This window comes from Amphiprion ocellaris, chromosome 4, assembly GCF_022539595.1.
Source record: "Amphiprion ocellaris isolate individual 3 ecotype Okinawa chromosome 4, ASM2253959v1, whole genome shotgun sequence".
Classification (NCBI taxonomy): domain Eukaryota; kingdom Metazoa; phylum Chordata; class Actinopteri; family Pomacentridae; genus Amphiprion; species Amphiprion ocellaris.
The window spans coordinates 26,896,496-26,920,783 of record NC_072769.1 but is presented as its reverse complement, the minus strand read 5'-3'; the positions used below and the strand labels follow the sequence as shown (position 1 = coordinate 26,920,783).

At 39.7% G+C, this 24,288-nt stretch overlaps 1 protein-coding gene across 1 annotated transcript; it reads right to left on the bottom strand.

Moving 5' to 3' along the window:
* Positions 1 to 1,300: 1,300 nt before the first annotated feature.
* sfrp2 (secreted frizzled-related protein 2) lies at positions 1,301 to 4,338 on the bottom strand. The gene is made up of 3 exons (XM_023293543.3): positions 3,694 to 4,338; positions 3,427 to 3,507; positions 1,301 to 3,151 (listed from the first exon to the last, which is right to left on the bottom strand). Exons 1-3 carry the CDS (start codon positions 4,193 to 4,195, stop codon positions 2,847 to 2,849), a joined length of 888 nt encoding a protein of 295 aa, XP_023149311.1. The 5' UTR covers positions 4,196 to 4,338; the 3' UTR covers positions 1,301 to 2,846.
* Positions 4,339 to 24,288: the final 19,950 nt, after the last annotated feature.

The window sequence follows — 24,288 nt, the reverse complement described above, 5'->3', positions numbered from 1 at the left end:
TTTTTGCTAATTTGAATTCAGTAAAAGTGTAATTTTATGGTCACACATTGTAAAAGAAAAAAATATCTGGTTTAGATTTTTGAAAAATTCCGGGATTTTTTTCTGAAATATACTAGATATTGTCTGTAATTTAATAGAGCAGGAAAAATCTGTAAAATGACAGTAATTCTTTAATGTCTTTTCTGCATTTCTCTTGTCATTATGAATGAAACAACACTTTAAACTGAGAAATTAATCAGTTAATCAAAGACTAAGAAATAATTATGAAGAATATTAAAAATAATATTAAAAAATATAAATAATAAAAAATGATTAATAAGTTTGTTGTTTTAAACATCTGTTATAGTGTTGGGCTTTAAAGTGTCTTTTGATATTATGAAAATAAATACACACTGCCGTTCAAAAGTTTGTGTCCACTTAGAAATGTTCTTTTTTTTTTTTAAGAAAAAAATGCATTTTTTTCAATGAAGATAAGATGAAATGAATCATAAATACAGTCTAGACATTGTTAATGTGGTAAATGACTATTCTAGCTGGAAACGGCTGATTTTTAATGGAATATCTCCATAGGGTTACAGAGGAACATTTCCAGCAACCATCACTCCTGTGTTCTAATGCTACATTGTGTTAGCTAATGGTGTTGAAAGGCTAACTGATGATTAGAAAACCCTTGTGCAATTATGTTAGCACATGAACAAAAGTGTGAGTTTTCATGGAAAACATGAAATTGTCTGGATGACCCCAAACTTTTGAACGGTAGTGTATGTATGCACTGTACATATAATAATTAGGAATTTTGAGCTTTTAAGGAAGGTTTAATTTGAAGCTTCAAAAGTAAGAGATAAACTCTTACAACATTTATGAGTAAAGAAATAAATGTGTATTTTGGTGTCTTTTTCATTCCAAATATTACAACACAACACCAAATGTCTTGCAACAACAGCAGCAACAACAGTAAAAATAATGCAACAGTTTTCACTGATTTTGTTTGAGTTACGACAACTTCTACTGACATTACGTCCATCCAATAAACTATAATGAGTTATGCAATTTAGCATCTCAACTATAGTTATTATATTATTGTTTTTTATTTACCAGCCTCAACTGTCTGAAATTGTCCAGGCCTGTTAAAATATGGAACTTAAAATGAAGAAAAAAATAAGTCATCAAGCCAATTTAAGTTATCTCAGCTTGAACTTAGTTTAAAATCACAGAAATTCAAGTTTTAATTACACACAATATTAAGTTGATGCCAGCAATACTATGGCAACACATGAAAGTAATGTTTGCAACTTTAAAGGGTTATCTAAATCAGTACGTTTTTATTATTATCATTATCTTGCAACAATGCATTTACATAAATGGTAGAAACAGATCCGTTTAATTGTTTTTTCTATTCTCTTAATTTTCTTAGTAGCAACATGCCTATTTATCTGTTCACCACATGTGTGTATTGCTTTTATAGTGCTTTGTAATTTTGGTAGCTTTTGCTATCTTTTTCATTCCAAATATTACAGCACAACACAAAATGTCTCATGTGCATCCAGTTAATGATGACATTTTACTACTGAGCTCCACTAGATGGAGATGTTTAACCAATAATACAATCTTTACAGAGTTCATTCTCCAGTTTACAGTTTTCTGCAAAAATTCCCCTTATTGTGAAGTTCATTGGTCACACTCCAAAGGACTGACTCTTCAAACATGTAGTTGGCAGCATTTAATTGCTGAAAACTTTATACAAGAATAAATGACAGTATTTGATATTTACATTGTAATGCTTCCAACCCCCCCCCCCCCCCAAAAAAAACAACTTTACATTGCAAACTTACACACAACCACATGATTACCGCCGTTTGTACCTAAAAACCCATTCAGAATGAGGATGCAAATCAAAACAAAAAGCTTGAATGACAAATGAAAGTCTGGGAGTAGAAAAATATTACTTTTTTAAAATCATATGATGGTAGAAAATTATGCAGTGGGCTCGCGTACAAAAGTTTACCAGCAGGGAGAGAATATAGCCAGCTATCTCTCGTGTTTGCTCGAGAAAACGGTGGGAATACAAAAGCACAAAATATAATTGGAAATTCACACTAGGCACACACAGGGGATCACAGCTTTACTCAGTTTTCATGTCTGTAGAAGTATAACAGAACCAACTCTCTGTGAGATGAAAGGTAAATATTTCATTATTTGCACCTAAACCTCCCCAAACTATCCGACCAGAGTGCTTTTTACTGATTTGACTCTTGTAATTTAAACTGCTTTTCAATGGGAGGTTTGAATATTGAATTAACCCCCAGAAGACAAAAGAAAAATGAAAAGTAAATCTGACAGCGTCGCCCTTTCTGCAGGATTTAACAGTCGGCTACATCTGCCTGTTATTATTAGAGTAAGTCGTTTTTAATCCTGCATTCAGAGACTCTGCTAGTTTTCACTCTGACCATGTAATTTGTTATTTCTCTACACATGGGACACCAGCTGAGTGCAATTAACTGCAACTGAAGAGGTGACAGCAGAGACCTCTCTGCACAAAACTGGCCACAAGGGGGCGCTTGGGTGCAAAATGAATGGAGGTCAATGGGTGAACTGCACACAAAAGGAGGGTTTAGCCAGTTATTGTCCAGTATGTGAGAATAAAAACACCACAAAGTCAAATTAGGTTTGGTTTTATGTGTTCCTCATATTATCTGTAGATTTCAAAGATTTGGGACATTTATTCATTAACCTAAACATAAATTTGTGTATTCTGAGGCCTTTAGTTCACTTGTGAAAGTTGAAGAAGAGGCTCAGCTAAACTCGCTCCCCAACACTGACATGAAATGTTTCTTTTTCTCTCCTTCTTAACACTGCATCTTGCGGATGCTGCGTGAAATCCTCTTAAACTCGCGCTGCCCCTTCTGCCAGCGCTTCAGGGAGGTGATCACCAGGTGTCCGTCCATCTTCTGGCCCATCACCAGGTAGGCGGCGTTGATGTCGTTCATCTCCTCGCAGATGCACTGCAGTCCGTCCCGCAGCCACAGCACCGTCTTCCGCAGGTCGCGCTCCGTCACGCCGTTCATCATGTAGATGGTCTTGCTCTTGGTCTCCGGCACGATCTTGGTGTCGCCGTTGATGTAGGAGATCTCCTTCACTTTGATTTTCAGCGCTTCGTGAGAGACACAGAGAGAATGTTAGATGGAGAGCACCACTGCTGCAGCATCCATGAAAACCACCTGAGATGCGTAAAAGCGTTTGGAGCAAAAATGCGCGCACTGGAGGAGATAAAAACACATTATTTTGTAGAGTTTCTAGTAAATAAAGCACATTAAACAATAAAACTTCTTCTCGTGGTGCCTTCAATTACACGTAACCTCCCTTCATATTGCTGAATGACACCTCTGCTTCACCTTGGCAGCTAATAAATCAGGTGGAGGGACTTACCAAAGTCATTCTTGCACAGGTTGTCAACAATTTCGTTGTCATTTTCGTCTGTTTCTTTGCACGCATCGCACACTCTGGGCACTAAAACAGAAATTAGAAGAGGTGCACATGACACAATCTGCCATAATTCATGTTTTCTAATCGAATAGCAGGCTGCACATACATGCATGTTTTTGAAGTAACAGATATATGGAAAAAATATACGTAACTTTTGACTTTTACGCACAAGATTTTGGTTAACTTTGCGTCACTTTAACGGACCCTTACCCTCTTTGGTGACAGGCACGACGTTCTCGATGCCAGCAGGTGGTATGCACAGGTCGTTGTCGAGAGGGAAACGCTCGCAGTCCAACATCGACGGCCACGGAAAGCCAAACGCGGACATGACGGGCGCGCAGCCGTGCTTGACGCTCTCGCACAGAGACCTGCACGGCTGGATGGGCTCGTCCAAATCGTCCAGACACACCGGAGCGAAAAGAGAGCACAGGAACTTTCTCGTGTCGGGGTGACACTGCTTCTGCACCAGCGGGATCCAAGACGAAGCTTGCTGTAGAACCTCGTTCATGGTTTCGTGGCCGAGCAGGTTCGGGAGGCGCATCTCCGTGTACTCGATGTCGTGGCACAGGAGGAGATTTGCAGGAATAGGCTTGCAGTTGTTCTTTTTGTAGAATAAATCATGCTGGCCAAAGTTGTACAGTCCGTGGATGGCCTCCAGGCAGGGGATCGTTATCAGCCACAGCACCGTGGCAACAGAAATGAAGGTTCTCATTTTGTTTGTGCGTAAAAGTTGTAAAATGTGTCTTATTCAGGGCTTGTTGAGCATCAGTCAGCATGGATGGAGTGTCTGTCAGTGGTCAGCTCCTACTGTAACAAGAGGTTTTCTTCCTGGCGTATCTGGGAGGAGTCTGCATGTTGTGCGTAAAGACCTCTTCTTCATTCAGCGCGCTTCGTATCAAGTGGACAAATTTGTCTCCTCAGTCAAACAAAACCCCAAATTCTCACTAGGGTCTGATAGACTTTTCTGATTTCTAATTATGGCTCGTAGTATTTTATCACGAGTCGTTTTCCTGACAGTTTCCCTCCTTATTTCATCTCCTTCTCCCTGGAGAAGTCGTAAGAAAGTGACAGGTTTCCCTCATTACGCCCAGATCAACAGAAACACATCCTGAGTGATCCCCTAAACTGGCTGTTTTTAGACCCGCTGCTGTAAATAGTTTGGGAATGTCAGTAAGGGCATTTAGCTCAGTTCAGTGGAGCGTTAATTTTCCATCATTAGGGGTGGTGAAATCCTCTGGGCACGTCTGCAGGTTCATACCACATGGTGAAATATTGTTTGTCCCGGTGTGAGTAGCAGACCTCCACTCAGAGCACCCAGGGGTGAAACCAAATCTGCCTCCTCCGGTGCTGCAGCTCTGGCTCCCATCTACAAGCTGGTCTGCAGACAGCTGTGTGGTTCTTCTCAAATCTGAACTTCCTCTTTCTCCCTTTCAAGAGGCTGAAATGAGTGAGCACCTCAATCTCAGATGTGGCATTTCTTGCTAAAGGTTCAATTTACCCAAATTAGAGACACTTATTTCCCCATTTACCCCCTTATGGATTGTAGATATTCAGATGTTTTTGGTTTTATAAATGGAGACTAATTTAATTGCATGTGTTTTCCAGTTGCAATAAAGTGATGAGCATTAATAACTTCTGAAATCTATTCATTGTTTAAAATTTCTTGTTGATTCCTGTATTGTCTCTGCTCATTGCCACCTTAGCAACAACTTCAATCGCTGAAAAGCATCAGTCGGTTGTTTTAAATAATAGAGGAAAAAGCATTTGAATCGAAAACACAGTTGTTACTTTAGTTGCTCTGAATTAAACAAAGTCATTAAAGTTTATAGGTTCTGCATGTGCCAGTTTTTCCTTTTTGAAGAACTGAACAAAGAAGATATTTTGGCGAGAGGTCCTGCTTCACTTGTTTTTCTTTCCATGTGAAAACAAGACAGAACCTAGACGTGATTTGGTGAACCTGGCATGTTTTAACAGGCTGATATAAAGTCCTGCTCCTTTAAATTAGCTGTTAAATGGTTTTTGCTACAGAGGAAACAGCAATCCTGAACAGAGACGTGACAATGAAATTAAAGGCCCCACACTGAATACTGACTGATAAATACATCATGCTTATTTCCAGAAACTGGACAGCAAAGTAGTGAAGACATGGACCCATACTGACTTTAAAATGAGTCATTTTTCTTGTTTTTTCTATAATGTATTACTCCAAACGTATAAAAAGAATAAAACACAGTTTCTCACCTGTATTTTTTGCATTGAGGAGCTGAGAGGTTTGAAATTTTAAAGGACAAATGTGATCATATTAAATATTTGCCTAATTCTGGAATGAATTGGCTCTTTTAACAACTATTCTTTGTGTAAAGTTCATTCCACAAACTCACAGAGCTGCTCTGTTAGTCCAAAATCAATGAGGAACACATAACTGAGACACACTGTCGGAATGGGAATGATTTTATTGAGAACCAAGTGTCGTAAATACTCCTCAAAACCCCTCATATGTATATAAACCTGCAGATGAAAACAACCCCACACAAGTGCACAATGTACTCCTGTTTGAGAAAAATTTGAGACAAACAGCTTTGGGAAATCGTGCTGCCCTTTATACAATAAACCAATATATTTGTGACAGTTTTTTAGAGTGCGTAAGATAGAGAAATTAGTCATTTGTGAAAACAGCCTAACACATTGTTGGATTTTTCACTTTTTATGGGATTCAATTACAAAATTTAAATATAGAATTTATGGGCAAAGCCATATTGTTCTATTTGGAGGAAAATGAAATTCATTTCTTAGCGTGCAAATCATTTAAGAACTACTTTTATACATAAACAATAACATATCTTACTTGAAACCTCGTCCTACTTTGAAAAAAAAAGAAAATACTTTGAAGTCTTCATCAGAAAATGGTTTTAGTGAAAATTTGTTCTTTAATTTGAGTAAACAGACCCTTTAAAGAGCAAAAAAACGCTCTGTGTCAAACATTTCACTTGCTTTTATAGGGTAACTCTCTCCCCCTTTACTTTCAAAGTGCTTTAAACTTGTTTGGGTCTCTGTACAAACACTTTTACAGACATTTAAGGGCTAAAGGAACCTATTAACCTGCAACTGGACTCCTTTCAGCTGAGCAGTAGGTCAGCCAGCTAAACTGTACCATGGTGCAGCGGGTCACACGGTAAAACCTTCTTAGGCCACTAAATGTGATCAGATTTAAACAGGCTCAGGATGCACTTTTGGCCTGAATATGCAAACTATTTTAACACTTGGGCGTTGTTTTTTCAACAAAAACACGTGGTAAAGCACAAATGCAAAAAGATGTTGAACTGGATCTGAAGTGGGACTGGATCAGTTCTTTATTTCTACATGCAGTCTCTATTAACAATAAAAATAGTTAAGGTCAGAGGCTCGGGATGGAAGGAAGCTGATCCAACACATCAGCAAGTTCTCATTACAACAAGAAAGAGACACAACTTCTTGTACCCCCTGAACCAACCACCCCGCCCGCTTCCTTCCTTTTTCATAAAGAATCGAAGGCTGCTGTCCAATGCAATCACAGAATATCAAGCAAAAAGAGAGGCAAACCTGAGTGGAAAATGGTCTGAGGAATCAATGAAATGAGTATTAAAAAGACTCCTTGGAAACAGATTGAGTTTAAGAGGATTCCACGCAAGATGCAGTGTTAAGAAGTCAGTGTTGGGGAGTGAGTTTAGTTGAGCTTCTCTTTATTGTTCCTTCAAATTTTGCTTTTCCTTCTTGTAATTTGGCTCTTAAGTGAAGCAAAGGCCTGAGGATACACACAAATTTCTGTTTTGGTTAATGAACAAATGCCCCAAATCTTTGACATCTACAGGTAATACGAGGAACACATGAAGTACGATCAAAAAGATTTGTCTGGTGACAATTTATCATTGTATTATTGTCAACAAATCCTACAAATAAACCAAAAACAACAACAAACTGGTCAGGAAATGGCATCTGCTGCCTCACTTCACTGGTGTTCAAACTGAAAACACATGAATGTTTTTTATTACGATGAACATTCTGCTATATTCATCTGCGGCTGAAAAAAAAGTCCCCCAGTAAATGCCCTATTTACCCCTGTTGGAGTAAGCTTTGCTCGGAAAAAAACACACAGAGCTCAACACTCTTATTGAAAATGTGTATTTTTTAAAGATTTATGTCTTCATAAGGAGCACATGAGCCGAGGGCCGAGAGCCACAGACATGCAGGGAAAGCAGACAGACTAACAAAGTGTTAGTTTGTTGACAGACAGAAAAAACGGTGAATAATTCTTATTCATTAAACATGAATGGTCTGAAACCTCCGTAACTGTGCCAGTTTTTGATTGAAAATACCTTGTTTTGACTTTGAAGAGATGGTCTGCACCCTGCTGCACCTTTATAAAAATCATACTAGGTGGTGTTAACTTGCCTGACTACCATAAAAACATGCCCAGTCCTTCCCTTTTGGGACCCCTCCTCGTCTTCCTCCAGACTGCCAGCTGAGAATCACTTCTACAGCTCTGAGCATTATCTCAAACGGCACTAATGAGCTTGTTAACTTCAATCACTCCTTCTTGACGCTGACGTTTCTGGAGGAATTTGTCCCATCCAAGAGGACTTAATCTCATTAGAGCTCCAGAGTCATATAGATCGTGCCTGCTTGGCGTAATTGATGTTCCTATTGTACAGGTCTAATTGACTCAGTATGGGGCTTCAGAGCAGCTGTGTATACGACTGTAGCAGACTTTGGCAAAAACCACATCCATGTTAGAAACATGGGCATTGTACAGAAATATGTGCAGAGTACGAGAATATTGTATGTATTTTCTGCTTTTGCAGTATTAAAATGGAAATAAATGCTGGAAATATTTAACGCTAATTGATTTTGGAAATATTTTTACTTGTTTTCTTGCAGAGTTAATTTAGATGATAATTTTATGTCTGTAAAGTAAATAAAAAGGTTTTATTACATTTTTCATTGTACAGATTTTTAATTACTAGCAATATTTCCTACAGTATATTCTTTTAGCTAGCCCTGATTTAGTATGTTAACTGCTCGCTATGTTGGTTCTGACATTTTTAGGTTTATTAATATTATTACTCTGCCAAGGAACACGGCAGAGTTATGTGACAACCGGCATTGGTTTGTCTGTCTGTCTGTCTGTTAGCAACATTACTCAAAAATGGACTAATGGATTTGGATGAAATTTTTAGGGAAGGTCAGAAATAACATAAGGACTAAGTGATTCGATTTTGGCAGTGATGCGACTTGTAGTCTGGATCCACGGATTTGTTAAAAATTTCTGTATTGTTGCGAGATAGCGGGATGGCATCACTGTAACTATGACAACTAGTGAACACTACATCAGCTGCCTGCTGATGATCACATGATTGCAATCTTACTATAAATTCACTTCTGGGGACTTATTGGGACTAATCCATCAGAAATGATACAAGGAACAATTGATTAAATTGTGGGGGTGTTTCCGAGTCCCATCAGTTCCCGCCACCCGCTACATATTTAGGTCATGCGATTCAGTATTTGTACATAACATACACATGCATATACATAACACACGCCTGTGCTCAACACAACGTCATTTTGTTTGTGGGTACATCTATATTAAATGGCCACATTCTATGTTTTTTTTATACACACACATATATGTGTGTGTGTGTGTGTGTGTGTGTGTGTGTGTGTGTGTGTGTGTGTGTGTGTGTGTGTGTGATAAAACAGTACACAAACAGTGTTTCCTCTACACTCATCCTGTGTTGGGTATTCGCGAGTACCAAGGTAAACTACAGATAACTGTCTTACTCAGTATCTACTCCTTGATACGTCGGGTTAATACGACGTTGATGTCGCTAGAGCACGGCCTTGAAAGTGACGTCATGTCAAGCAACGAGGCAAAAGGTCAGAGAGTCAGAGGAGTGTCGTCTTGGAAAATAGGGCAACAACTTACCGGAGAAAAGTTATTAGCTCAAGATAACTCATAATAGATTTTACAAGTTAAATAGACATTCACAAAGTATTGATGGCCAGCTACTGTTACGTAACATATCAGTAGCTTCAGTTAATAGATCCACTGGTGGGATGTTTGCGAGGAGCTCTTACCTTAGCATAGCCTAAAGACTGGCTAGCGATTGTTTTTTTTTCCCCCCGAATTCGTATGTGATTTATCCAAAGATCTCAACTATAGGTAAAAATTTGAGTATCAAACATTAAAAAAAAGATTGTATTTAACATTACACAAGTAATTTGGTGTATGGAAAATGCATCTTATGGGAGACAGAAGTATTGCACAAATATTTACCAAATTGTCAAAAATGAATACAGTTTAAGGAGATTATTTCATTGGCAACACAGAAAACCTACCCAGCAATGAGTCTGATTCTTTAACCCAGTGAACATTTACTGTGGAACTTCTTGACAAGAAAGACAATAAATGCATCTCTCAGAATGTTTAACTATTGAGCTAATGGCTTGTGATTAACATTGCATGAACATTCAGTGCGCTTCTCAGTAGAATTTGTGTCACGGGATACTAAAATAGCGTCACTGTACCATAAAACACAGCGACGAGCCGGGCAGGTTTATGCTCGCAGGATGTCTAAGGACCAGGGTGACGAACAGATCCTTCTGTCGGGCCTTGCTCTCTGACCCCTGACCGACACCAAAGCTGGAAGACTCACACTGTGAAGGGCTCTCGGGGGATATTTTACAACTCAGACCAAAGTACCAGCAGCTCTGCAGCCACAGAAGTGCTTTCTGAGTGACCTGTACCTGATCTTCCTCCCATATGGAGAGGGGCGCCCTGCAGCCCTTCAGCTCACCACCTTCACACATTCCTCACAAGTAAAAAGAAACATCACTTTTCTACTTGCAAACTCCAGAAACTATATATATGTGTATCTATATAGATTCGATTTATTGTGTCTTAAATTGTAAAAGAGCTCCGGAGGTTTCTCAAGTTACGATCTTGGATGACAGAAACGGAGGTCATTGTAATAGTGCAGTTTTAGCCTGTTATTTGCAGTTGATTTTAACTTTTGATGTATTATAGCACATTTTTTTATGCATGCATCACGAGTGCAAACAGCCAGAATAAAGCTGGCATTGATTTAGCCTGCAGTACCTTCACTGTCTGCACTTGTCAGTATGGAACAATCCTCCTTTTTGGTCTCCTGTTTGTCTCCACTTTAAAAGTCCAGTTAAATAACACACAACATGGTAAATACAGGGTACTTCCTTGTTCTGATTGGCCTTTCCTGCTCCAAACATACATATAATCAATAATGTTCTTCAGTGTTACCTGAATTTATCTGTAATTAACAGAAAACTGCTTGATAAATGTGTCTGAGTCGGTTCTCTGGAGCTTATTTAATATGTAAAGTATTGTAATTAAACAGCTTTGGCTTCATAAAGTGTATTTCTGCTGCTGTTTTTTGATGCAATACTTCAAAAAAGACTGTGTTCCTCCCCCCCATTCAATCAAGTCTTTAAATTAATCCACTTCCTACAAAGTTCTCCAGAACAAATTACCACTCTGGCAGAAGTCATGGATCATTTGACAGTTTGTGTTGTGAAATATAATCTCACATACCTTCATCACAGGAATCTGAGGGTTAGAAAAAAGAAAAGAAAACCAGCCCTCTTAATTTTAGCGATGGTGGCAGTATAGCAAGTGACCCACAGCGACCTCCTGAATACCAGACACGGGCTCAAGTGTAAATAAAGGTTTGGCATTCATTCACAGTTGTGACAACACAACAAGGACACATTTTGTTTGTCACCCCGAACACAAACTGACTTTATACCAAGTCTGGCCCAAACTCTGAACAACCTCTGCTCACAGCTTCGACCTCGAAACTTCAAAACAGACGTGCAGAACCGTGAAACAGGATTTGACTTGGAGAATGGAACGTAGCCATCAAAATATAATTATCTCCTGCAAAGACCTGCACAGTGCAGATTTTTTTCTTTGTCCAGATGTATGTGATATGACTTTTTTTTCTGTTCTGAGCCTGTAAAATGTTTGAGTTTTTCTACTACAAGTAAGACTGATAACTCCATTCAACTTAAGTAAATGTAATTTAGGGTAATTTTACCCAGATGCCTTCGACCTGCCAAAAACTACAGACAAGCATGAATAAGCAAAGTATACACTTTATTGGAAAATTTGAACGCGATGTGGAATGAGTGTCATTTAGATAAGAACAGAAAGAAAAAATAACACATTTGTGTTGATCTGTTTGGTTACTTTTATTATTTTACTGGTTAATGTTGAAAAGTACATATGAACTCCATTTAGGAGGCTTTGATCTTCAAGGTAAATAGGTGACAAAAGGTATTAGAAATCTTTTACTGTGAATTATACTGGATGAGAAATGTTGCTTCAGACATTTCTCATCCAGTATTATTGTACAGGCAAAACCCAAACTTGAACCAATTTAAATTCCCTTTATGCCAGACGTTAGGATTATAATAACCCTTTAACACATTAATATACTCGATCCATAGTATAATCTAGTAATAATATCAAGTGTAAAGAGCCCAGTAATCCCAGCGGTCTTTTTTGGTGTCCAATCTAATAATTAGATTGAATGACCTTTGACCTTTCTGTTCAATATTTTCATTTAAAAACATGTTGGCAGTTTCTCAGTGCAGAATGTTCTACAGTATCAACCCTTGTATTGCAAATAGCTTGAAAGTGAAAAAACAAAAAAAATCAAACAAAAAAAAAAAAAACACATGTGGAAGCATTATTTTCATAACAATCATCAGGTTTCGGTTCATACACAGCGTTAATGACACATTTCAGAAGAATTATAAAGCTACAGATGTTTAAAGGTCCCATATTGTGCCTCTTTTAAGTAGTTTAATTAAAGTCTCGAGTGTGTCTTTTAAATTTCCGCCTCAAATTTCTGCAAAGGTGGTTAATTTCATTGTAATTGTATAACTCTTTGGTTTTAGTCCTGTTCTAAACAGGCTGTTTTAGTGTCTGTAGAACTGCTGCTGTCTCCCCCCCTTTCAGGAAGAAGACTCTCTCTGCATCTGTATGCATGCTATTAATAAATACAACAATCCCTCCATACACAGTTAAAAACTACTGAAAGTCTTGCCATTAACCAAACAATATAAATAATACATGAAGAACATATTGTGGAGCACAATATAGCAACTAGTAAAAACTCCACACTTTAATATATTAAAAGCTTCACCTCAAGAATAGAAGTGAAATCTGATCAAAATTATTAAAGTCATTGGTGCACTCCAATTAAAAATATACCAATAAACAGCTATATACATTATTGGCCTAATAATTATAATGCAATCAATCACAGTAGCAAGTGACACCATGAATGAGTGACCGGAACCAGGACTTTATATTGCTTTTATTTTATTGTGAGCAGTCGTTTCACATGAATATACAGCTGTTGTTTTTAACTTGTGTGTTCAATGACCTGTGTTTCAGTCACTGTTTCATACTTGTTACATTGTCTGAAAACAGAAACAGAAAATCAGGTAAATGAGAACAGCTTTAGTGGGAATTTAGCTGCTATTAAAAGACTATATTTGAGCACGAGGAGCAGGAGAGAAGCAAAACAGAGGTAAACACCGGCTGAGTTTAGATTGAACTGAAGCACAACAGCTGATATGAAAACACATTAACTCAAGTCTTTGTTTATTGGTTTCAAAATGTACAACTTCCACAGAGTGCTGCCCTGTGAACATGTGATCAAAGCTAATGCTAACGTTAGTCACAAAAGGCACACAACATGCAAAAACTAAGGATTTCTTCTACTGTCGTGGGGACATTGCCATCAGTGATAAAAAATAATCCACTAGATCTTCAGTTTCTCAGATGTTGGGAGTGTGTGAAACCAAACAGCAGAGCACTTGGTGAGCTTGGTGACATTTTAGAGTTACCAAAACAGTAAATAAACCTAAGCAGTGAAGATAGTGCCAATAGGGTTAACTAAAAATAGATATTTTGATTATTAGAAACTCTGGCAGTCTGAGAAGTATGCATATGACTCCTCCAACAATTTATGTTTTTATTTGAGCAAAAACATGGCAGTGTTTATCCACCAGAAGAAACAAATGAAAATTATTAATTTAGACATACACTTCCCGGCCAAAAAAAAGTTGCACACTCTAATATTTTGTTGGACTGCCTTTAGCTTTGAGTATGGCACTCATTCGCTGTGGCATCGCTTCGGTAAGCTTCTGCAATTTCACAGCATTTAGTTCTGTCCAGAGATGCACTAATTTTTCACTGAGATCTTATGCTGATGATGGGACAGTCAGACCACTGCGCAAAGTCTTCTCCAGCACATCACAAAGATTATTAGTGGGGCTGAAGTCTGGACTCTGTGGAGGTCAATCCATGTGTGAAAATGATGTCTCATGCTCCCTGATTCACTCATTCACAATGTGAGCCCCATGAATCCTGGCATCATCATCTTGGAACATGTCCATGTCATCAGGGAAGAAAAACTCTATTGATGGAAAGACCTGGTCATTCAGTATATTCAGGTAGTCAGCTGACCTCATTCTTTGGGAACATAATGTTGCTGAACCTGACCAACCCCAGATCATAACTCTAACCCCCACAGGCTGGTAGGCACTAGCCATGATGAGACCATCAGTACATCCTCCTCTCTTCTTACCCTGATGCCCCCATCACTTTGGAACAGGGTAAATCTGGACTCATCAGACCACATGACTGACCACATTTGTTCCTTAAAGATGATGGTTCACCACTATCCTTCAGGTTTTAATAATGCCTTGGACGGTTCTTCACTTGATTTTAGTAGTTTCAGACAACTCCTTGGTTTTTTTCTTTGCTTGATGCAGGCCAGTAATTTTACCAGTATAAAACAGATTGGCATCCTTTCCACGACCACAGGATATATTTTCCAACACGGTTGTTTAAGAAATGAGAAGCTCCTCACTGCATCAGCTAGGGTTAAATAAGTTGTGGCCAGCTGAAACATATTCATCACTGCAGTAATTATCCAATTTAAAGCGCTTACCTATTTGTTCAGTTAAATCCAGGTGGCGACTTTTTTTTGGCCAGGGTGTATTTTTTGATGCTACAGAGCAAATAAACAGTTGACAGTTGCTTTTCATTCACACACTCCACACAAAACAGCAGCCCACTGGATAACCATACATTCTCAGCAAAAAGTTGGACTATGTGAACCTCATCGGCCTTGAACAAGCAGAATTTACTGATGTATTTATTAATCTCACCGCCGTTACAGAGTTTTCCATCGTAAAGTGTGGCATTTTACTTTACGGTGCTGGAGGCTTATTTTATAGATAATTTCCAAAGGTAGACATTTTCTCCACCATAGAAGTAAAGTGTAAGAGTTCCAGCAATGAGCGTTAAGTAGTCTAATGGACCCACCAACACGTCTTCATTACTTTCCTGTTTTCAAATGAAGAAGGCAACATTAAAACTCCACATGCAGAATTCTCCCACTGGAGGAGAAGGAACCTAACCGAACCACTGAAGCCTTTATTATTCCTCAGTGCATTTCCAAAGTGTACTGACTTAAAGTAGCGTCACTGCCTTGAGTGTGTGCGTTTCAGTCTAAGATGGAACAAGCCTGAGGCGCTGCATATTAAACCTGCAGAGTCCTGCTGAGATGAGGAGGAAAAGACCCTGAGTTATCCTAAACTCTTTGGGGAGACACATCACTGCACACTCATTTAAAAACTGGCCTCACATTAACTAAATGATGGCTCCCCTTTAACGCCGAGGGCTTTTCCAACCTCAAACATCCAGCAAAACAGCCTCCTCTACACTACTTATGTTTCGTCGAAGGTTTCACAGCATCATCATCATCACTGCGCCACAAGACGACAAACTAAAGGCTTATCTTTAGCTGTGAGGCTTAATTAAATATTCTCCAAATTCCTGCTCGACAGTCCTGGTTAAATGATGGTGGTGGCACAATGTGGAGGTTTAGCGTTTCCAACCAAAGCATCGCTCTGCCTCTGCCTCTGCCTCACCCTGCCAGAAGTTACATATGCCCTATCAGATGACACATCCAGTGTATACAGGATCCAATATAACATTTATTCTAATGCACTCCAAGCATGATGTCTGCGTTTTAGGGCTGCTTTTACAACTGTAATGGCGAGCAAGAAGTGACAAACTTGCTCAGGATCAAAGATGGCGAGACTGTTGTGTTTTCCCTGTTTTTGGGGAGAAATTTTGGTTTCTGCTGCTCTGCCAAGGGAGCAGAACGTGAGATATCCACTGGCTTTTAGGAAACATTACAACAAAAAGCTGCATTGTTTTCTGAAGATAAGATCCTGTTATTTCACCTCCCTCTGGAATGCCATTGTTTGAGTTTTGAGGAAAGTTTGTGACTTTTCAGCACAACTGAAATAAGAAAGTCAAATATTAAAGACAAGTTCTCAGCATATGAGAAGCCTTAAATGCCAGATTTATGGTCTACATACTATACACAGTTGGGTCTACCAGCCTTAGCTATCTTAGCTTAGCATAAGGCCTGGAAAGAGAGAGAAACAAGAAGCCTGGCTCTTTACATAGGAAAGAAAATCCATCGACAAATATGTCATGTTGTATTTGCTTAATCCGTACACAAACAATAATGTCATGTAGGGAGAGGTATAAGCTGTCAGTTCTTGGTTAAGCCTATTGTTGGGCTGCAGTGGTTTAATTAGTGAGCTTTGGAGTTATTGGTAGGCTTATTTTTGATGCTTCTCCACTACTCCCTGCCTCTATGATAAGCCGACTTAATTACCCTCTTGGCTCTGGCTCCATATTCAACACACAGCTATGAGAGCTGCATCGTTTTTATCATCTAATGTTCAAGAAATAACAAAGTAGTTACACAAATAGTATGATACCTGATCTGCAACCTCTAGCGGACGGTTGGTAAATTTACATGTTTGCAGACAAACAAAGTGAAGCTAGACAGCCATTTTGGCTTAATAATGCCAATTATGCACACACAATATGTGAATTATTTAACAAGAGTCATCATTGAAAACTGATCTGCACTATATTAATAGTAAAGGATTTAATAAAAACACATAAAACCCAAGACATATGCAAAAATCACTGTGTTTAGACAGTAATCTGTGCCAAATTCATTCGGCAGCATGCCAACAATCACAGACTTATAGCAAAAGTCAGCCTGGTGTTAAAAAAATGCAAAGAGACAAAATGCAAAGAAATTCTCCAAGATTCTTTGAATAACTGATCTGCCAAATACATTAGAAAACTGCACTAACAAGAACTGGTGCTGTTTTAAAAGCAGATTTTTTTTTCGTCACATCCAATAGCGTTCTAAATATTAGACTCTATTGGAATTCAAGGAATCATTTTTCATGCAAAGAATCACATTTTTGAGGGCCGAAACATGCTGAAAAACTCATGAAAATTTGCACACACATCGGAACTAGAGAAAAATGTGATATTTTATGGGACTTTTCAACATTTCACTTACACCTACAAAATTTGGTAGCCATGTGTTGCATGTTAGGGCGCACAAAAGAACCATTGGCACCCATATCCCAAACCAAACAGGAAATCTTTTATTTTGCTTTAACCTTGAGATTTTTTGTTATTTTTGCCATTTTTCAGGGGTTAAAACCTGATAGGGAGCAACTCTAAGAGACCTCGAATTTGGCCAGTTTATGCAACAGGCCTTATTGATGAAAAGTTATCATAATCTCCTGGAAAAGTCAAAGGGCATGGCTATTATTGGTAACTATTTGGTAACAGGAAGTTGTAGCCATTATATTTGCACGTACCATTGCTTGAAACTTTGTGATATAATCTTTGAAATTGGTCAGCTAAGTCTCAACTCCTTGAAATTTCTGCCACATAAGGACATACACCAGACCTCGACATGCGTCATGAGGGGCCGTTCAACGCTGCTTGGAGCTTTAATTGAGTGTATTTTCTGTTTCTTTTTGGAAGTACTTATAAAAATCTGCACATTGCAGTGGTAATTCATGCTTGAGCGGTAAGTTATGAGTGAACTCCTTCACCTTGCATCTTTGTGCACAGTTAAAACTTCCCTGCACTGTACACATGGAGCCTGTGTACTTGTGTTGTATAAATCATGTTGACTTGGCTGTTTGGCACTTCCTACGCCTGGACCCAATATACTTTTCCTGTATATAGGAGTATACAGTATACCTGTCTTTTCATGTTTCTGCACTGTATATTACTTATATATGTATACATTCTTTGTATATGCCAGTAAACTAAATTTAGAACCCAGCGTAGCGCCGGCGCTACGTTTTGCATATTGATTTTTGATTAACTGTAGATTTTAAACCAGATAAGATAGATCGATAATTCTTTTTGCATATAAAATTTGGGGAGTTACACTAACATTTCACACATTCACCGGGTCTCAGGGTGTGGTTTGTAAAAATACACAATAAAGCGCACACAACAAAACTCTTTATGAACCAGACCACCGATATTTGGAGGACTTCTTACGTTGAAATAAGCGTGATCACGTTGTGGCTGTAGATCATTTGACTAAATGACTGCCAAGTTTGTTTGCAATGAGCCACCGTACTTATGTCTCTGACGTCTGTTGCAGCTCAGCCAATCACATATACACACTATGCTGCGCACGGTTTGTTGTTGTCAAGTGGCTAGCATGTCGTCTCTGCAAGCTATCTTTTAGCTAAGTGTTTAGTTAATAAAGTGGAACGTTTTGCAACATTGTGTGATCCTCGACTCACACAAAGGAACAAGTTTCAACATGGTGTCAGAAGTTTAACGGACTTTTCGCCTGTGAGTAGCTGTTTCGCCGGACAACCTGTTGTTTATTTGCTGACGCGATGGCGGACGGATTTCGCAGACCAGACCCCGTCGTGTTCAATGACGATGTCTATGAAGATGAGTATAATATTTTATATTGATTTTTGTTGCTGCCGCACACTCCGATAAACCAGCGAAGACATGGGCTTATATTCTCCTCATCCTGGCAGGAGCGGAAGCCATTGAACGAGAGCGCTCGTTTGTATATGCAGCGGAGGTTCGCGCACCCGGCCCGGACGGAGCCGTCATCATCCCAGCGGAGTCCAGAGAGGACCCAGAGTGCCTGAAAAGAAAGTTTAATGAAATCTGCAATCCTCAAAGCAACAAAACAATGGAAAGACACAAATTCCACTCAAGAAATCAAAGGCAAGGTGAGAGCATTAAGTCTTTCATCAGTGATTTAAGGATCAGAGCTAAAAGCTGTCACTTTGGAGATCTAGCTGATGAGCTTATCTGTGACAGGGTTGCTTGTGGCATCACCAGTGACTCTTTAAGGAAATCTCTGTTGAGAGATAGTGACTTGACACTTCCAAAAGCCATTTCAATATGTCGCATTCATGAAATGACTGAAGAAAATAGCAAGACACTGGCCACGCAAGCCACCAATGTTGATGTAATAAGACCGGTTTCTAACAAAAAGTACCAGCCAAAGATTACACAGATCATCACAAAATGCAACAGCTGTGGAAATAGTCATGCAGCTAAGCGAGACAAATGCCCTGCTTTTGGACAACAATGCCACAACTGCAAGAAAATGAACTACTACAGGAAGTGCTGCAAGTCAAGGCCGCAGAGTCAGAACAGGCCTAACCCAGACAGAAAGCCTTTCAGACACCCTGTACACGAAGTGACGATAGATCAGTCTACACTAAGGGAAGATGAGACATTTTACGTTAATGGTGTTAAAGTGGACAATTATGTTGACTGTGTGAACTCTGAACCTCAAGAGCAGGATGAAGGCTTTGTTACTATATACATAAATGACAGACCAACTGAAATGAAAGTGGACACTGGAGCAAAATGTAATGTGATGTCTCTGCAAACATTCAACCAGGCCAATAATGGTGAGCAACTTGCTAAACAAAAGAAAATAACAAATCTCGTCATTTATGGAGGCACAAAAATAGAGACAAAAGGCAAAGTTACACTGAAGTGCTTCTTAAAGGAGCAGCACCACTTTCTGCCTTTCTTCATAGTGGATAAAGATGTGACACCACTACTGGGATTCTGTGCATGTGTGAACATGGGAATCGTGAAAATGAGCCCTGATTCCATCAAATTTCCACGGAAAGCAATAAGGAGTTCAGCACACAGACATTCTCACAGTACAAAGAAATTTTCAGTGATGACCTTGGAGAACTGCCAGTCACATACTCCATGACAGTGGACCCTGATGTACCACCTGTAGTCAGACCAGCACACCACATCCCGGTTGCGATGCAGGAAAGAGTCAAAGCTGAACTTGATCGTATGCAGAACATTGGTGTCATAACTCTGGTCAGTGAGCCCACAGACTGGGTCTCATCAATGGTAGCAGCACATAAAAAAGACAAACAAGACATCAGACTTTGCATCAACCCCAAAGACCTTAACACAGCACTCAAAAGGCCTCACCACCCTATGCGGAGTGTTGAAGAGGTTGCCATACAAATGTCGGGAGCAACAGTGTTTTCTGTGCTAGACGCAAAGAATTCTTTCTGGCAGATACGTCTTGACAAGAAATCCTCAATGATGACAACATTTATCACTCCTTTTGGACGCTACAGATTTCTTCGCATGCCCTTTGGTATCAGCTCAGCAAGTGAGGGGTTTCAGCGTACAATGGATCAGCTGTTTACAGGTTATCCATGTGCAGTCATTGTTGAGGACGTCATTGTCGGTGGACGTAGTGTAGCTGAACACGATGCCAACTTGAAAATAGTGCTTGAACGAGCAAGAGAGGTCAACCTCAGGTTAAATCCACACAAATGCAAATTTCACTTGGACCAGGTCGGCTATGTAGGCCACATCTTCACAAGCGAAGGCCTGAAAGCGGACCCATCCAAAACTGCAGCAATCACTGACATGCCTGTCCCCACTGATGCCACTTCACTACAACGCTTCCTTGGCATGGTCAATTATCTTGGCAAGTACATTCCAAACTTCAGTGACATTGCAGCACCACTGAGGAAACTGACTCACAAAGAGTATGCATGGTGCTGGTTTCAGCAGCATCAGGAGGCATTTGACCGCCTCAAATCTTGCCTGTCTAGCCCACCTGTGCTAGCTTACTATGATGTCAGCGAACCGATCACACTCACCTGTGATGCATCATGCTATGGACTTGGAGCCGCTTGCATGCAAAATGGCAGACCTGTTGCTTTTGCATCGTGCATCCTCACAGAAACTGAAACACGTTATGCGCAAATAGAGAAGGAACTTTTGGCTGTTGTATTTGCGTACACAAAATTCAAACAATATGTGTATTGAAAGACCATAATCGTGGAAACAGACCACCAACCTCTGGGGACTATTCTCAAGAAGCCCATTCATGCAGCGCCTGCCCGTCTTCAGAGAATGTTACTTCAGCTGCAGAGCTACGACATCAGCTTGGTATACAAAAAAGGTAAACACATGTATTTAGCTGACACTCTTTCAAGAGCTCCAAACACACAAGACACCCAGAGCCCAGCTGAAAGTGATGCTTTTCAAGTCATGTCTGTGAGTTATATCTCCACAGCCCGTCTGGAGGAACTCAAAAAGCACACAGCAGAAGATGAGACACTGCAAATCGTCAGTGCAGTTATCCAGCAAGGATGGCCCACCAGACAAACCCAGCTTCAGCCTGCTATCGGATCCTTCCTTCCTTACAGAGATGAACTAACAGTGGAGGATGGAATTGTGATGAAAGGTCATAAGACAGTCATCCCCACATCTCTGTGTAAAGAATACATAAACATTGTACACAAAGGTCACCCAGGTATAGAGGCGACCAAACGCAGAGCAAGAAGCATATTTTTCTGGCCTTCACTATCAAACGACATCACAGAAGAATTGCTGACGTGTGTTGTGTGCAACAGCACAAAGCCTCATCAACAAAAAGAGCCTCTACACCCTCACACAGTTCCAGATATCCCATGGTCTACAGTGGCTACAGACATTTTTGAATGGCATGGCCAATACTATCAAGTGCTTGTGGATTCATATTCTGGATGGTTTGAAATCGACCTCCTTCTTGACCTCACAGCGACATCTGTGATCACGAAACTGAAAAGACATTTCTCAGTTCATGGAACACCACACACACTCATTTCTGGCAATGCTAGACAATACGCCTGTCAACAATTTAAAGACTTTGCCAAACAGTGGGATTTTGTCCACACCACCAGCAGCCCTGATTTTCCTCAGTCAAATGGCCTAGCTGAAAGAGCAGTATGCAGTGCTAAGCAGCTGATGGAAAAATCTCACAGAGACAAAACTGACGTTTTTCTTAACCTACTGAACTTGAGAAACTTTCCCCGTGACCCAACACTAGGCTCACCTGCAGAACGCCTAATGTCACGACAGACACGTGCAGCCATCCCTGTATGTACTAAACTACTGGAACCAGCTCCAAGGGACACCCAGCAAGTCCATGCCCAACTCCTCAATAAAAAGGCTACTTTAAAGTGCTACTATGACAAGTCGAGCCGCTCACTGCAGCCTCTGGCAGAAGGACAAGTGGTCCGAATGCAAACCCCAACAGGATATGACAAGCTAGGAACTGTCAAAGAGATAGGTAAAGAGCCACGCTCCTACATCATCCAGTTCAACGGGAAGACATATAGGAGAAACCGCTGTCACATTCTTCCTGTTGCAGAGCCGCCACCATCACAGCCCCAAACAGAAGAACCTGACTCCCAGGACACTGACTCTTCTACAATGGACTGTATTCCCCCCACACTGCATCCATCTGAGCCAAACCCCGTACAACCACATAGTATGTCCCCTTGACAGCCCAAACCTATCACACATGTCCCTACTGAGTACAAAAATGCTCAGTACACAACACGTTCAGGTCGCATCTGTAAACCCAACCCAAAGTACTTGTAATGAAGAAGAAATACTGTTTTCTGTACAATGTGGTTTATGTGGTTATCAGTAATTTTGAAAAGTTGTGTGTACTGAACAATTGTGCTACATTTCATCCATGCACTTGGTAATGCACTATGTTTATTAGTGATACGAGGACTTACCTGTTAAAGTGATATGTTTATCCACTTTAAACTGTTTTCTATTAGACTTCAGCTTACTTGCTTACTTGAAAAGTCTGTGTCGTAAATATACACCTGAAGTTTTGTTATTGCTGTTTAGTATATAGGGTGTGAGCTAAAGGGAAAGGATGTAGATCATTTGACTAAATGACTGTTAAGTTTGCTTGCAATGAGCCACCGTACTTATGTCTCTGACGTCTGTTGCAGCTCAGCCAATCACATATACACACTATGCTGTTGTCATGTGGCCAGGATGTCGTCTCTGCAAGCTATCTTTTAGCTAAGTGTTTAGTTTCAACAGTGGCCATGACCTGTCACATGATTCTTATGCGTCCATACCCGAGAGGCTCCCGTCCCCATCAACAGGAAGTGACGTTGTTGCCGGGAGTTGTAGTTTTTCAGCCGACAACTACAACTGTAGTTTTCGGCTGTAGCCTGCACAGACACGAGCTCTCACTGGTTTCAGTCCCACTTTTTTCTTTTTTTCTTTTTTTAAAAAAATTTATTTATTTATTTATTTTTTTCTTTTTTTTTACAAAGACATTCAGACACACAGCCCACACACACACCAAACATCCACCATGGTCCGTGTACGGATCTGGTAATTGGATTTTCCGTTCTGAAACGGGTACTGAAAAACAAAAAACGAGTGGTTATTTGATTTTCGTTTTAAAATACAAAAATTAAAATTGAAATACACGGCGTTTTTCCGTTTCATGATCAAAAAGGGATATATGATTGAAAAAACAATCCTTTGATTTTCGTTTTATATTTAGAAAAACAAAATCAGTAAGAGACAGAAACGAAAAAAGGTCCGTTTTTCATTTTCTGAGACCGAAAGTGGTCATAAGCAAGTGTGGAGCCAAACAGAGTATGGTGCATAGACTGTACATACATTTTTTTTCATGAGTTTTCATGGTCAAAATGAGCGATCAGGTGGCCGATCTTAAAATAAATCAATGTTGATTTTTTTCATAGAGCGTTACTTTTGCAAAGCCAGGGGGCGGGACTACTTGATTGACAGTCCGGTCTGGAATGATTGACAGGTCCTATGGAGGAGGCAGCAGAGACTCTGTTCTCCTCGTTTGGATTAATTCTGATATAATAACTGTTGGTTTATTTATTGGTGGAGCAGCAGAACATTTTCCACAGACAGTTTTCCTGCCCGCTGGCTTGTTTTAACCAGTTTTCTACCTTCGGCTGATTCTACCAGCAGACACTGAAAGGACTCTGATAGTTCGGTAAGTAAATGTTTATTTTCGTATCGGTGCCGCTTTTAATGCACTTTATATGCAGCTTTAGTGTCAGATGTAACGTGTGCCATGCACTCCAGATGTTGGTGGAGTTTGTTTCAGTGTGTGTTGACCAGAGAAGAAAGTTAGCATAGTAAATATTAGCTTTAATGTTAACGATGCTAACCGAGCTAGCTGCTCAGTCGTAGCCTGATTAAAGCTAACGTAGCATCAAGCTAATGTGTTGAGTTTCATGTAAACAGCTGAAGTGTGTTGTGTTCCTGTAATGTGGTTCATTAAGTTCATAAAACTGTGGCTGGTTGACATTAATGTAACATTCAGGAAACTTAAATGTGATTAAAACAGTGACGTTAATGTTCTAGTTGTCAGTAATCAGCTTTAATTTGACACTAAAACAGACTGATAGTTTTAAATGACATCAGTTTCATTAATTTGTTGAAAATTGTCTCATTTGTTGTGATGTTGCTGCTGATTCATTAAAAGCAGATGA

What these genes read in the sequence shown, in the direction of transcription:
- sfrp2 (XM_023293543.3), bottom strand. Translation starts at nt 4,195, where the DNA reads ATGAGAACCTTCATTTCTGTTGCCACGGTGCTGTGGCTGATAACGATC. An exon ending in CGTGCCTGTCACCAAAGAGG is followed by an intron (nt 3,508 to 3,693) that starts GTAAGGGTCCGT and finishes TTTCTGTTTTAG; the next exon opens with TGCCCAGAGTGTGCGATGCG. An exon ending in CCTGTGCAAGAATGACTTTG is followed by an intron (nt 3,152 to 3,426) that starts GTAAGTCCCTCC and finishes TCTCTCACGAAG; the next exon opens with CGCTGAAAATCAAAGTGAAG.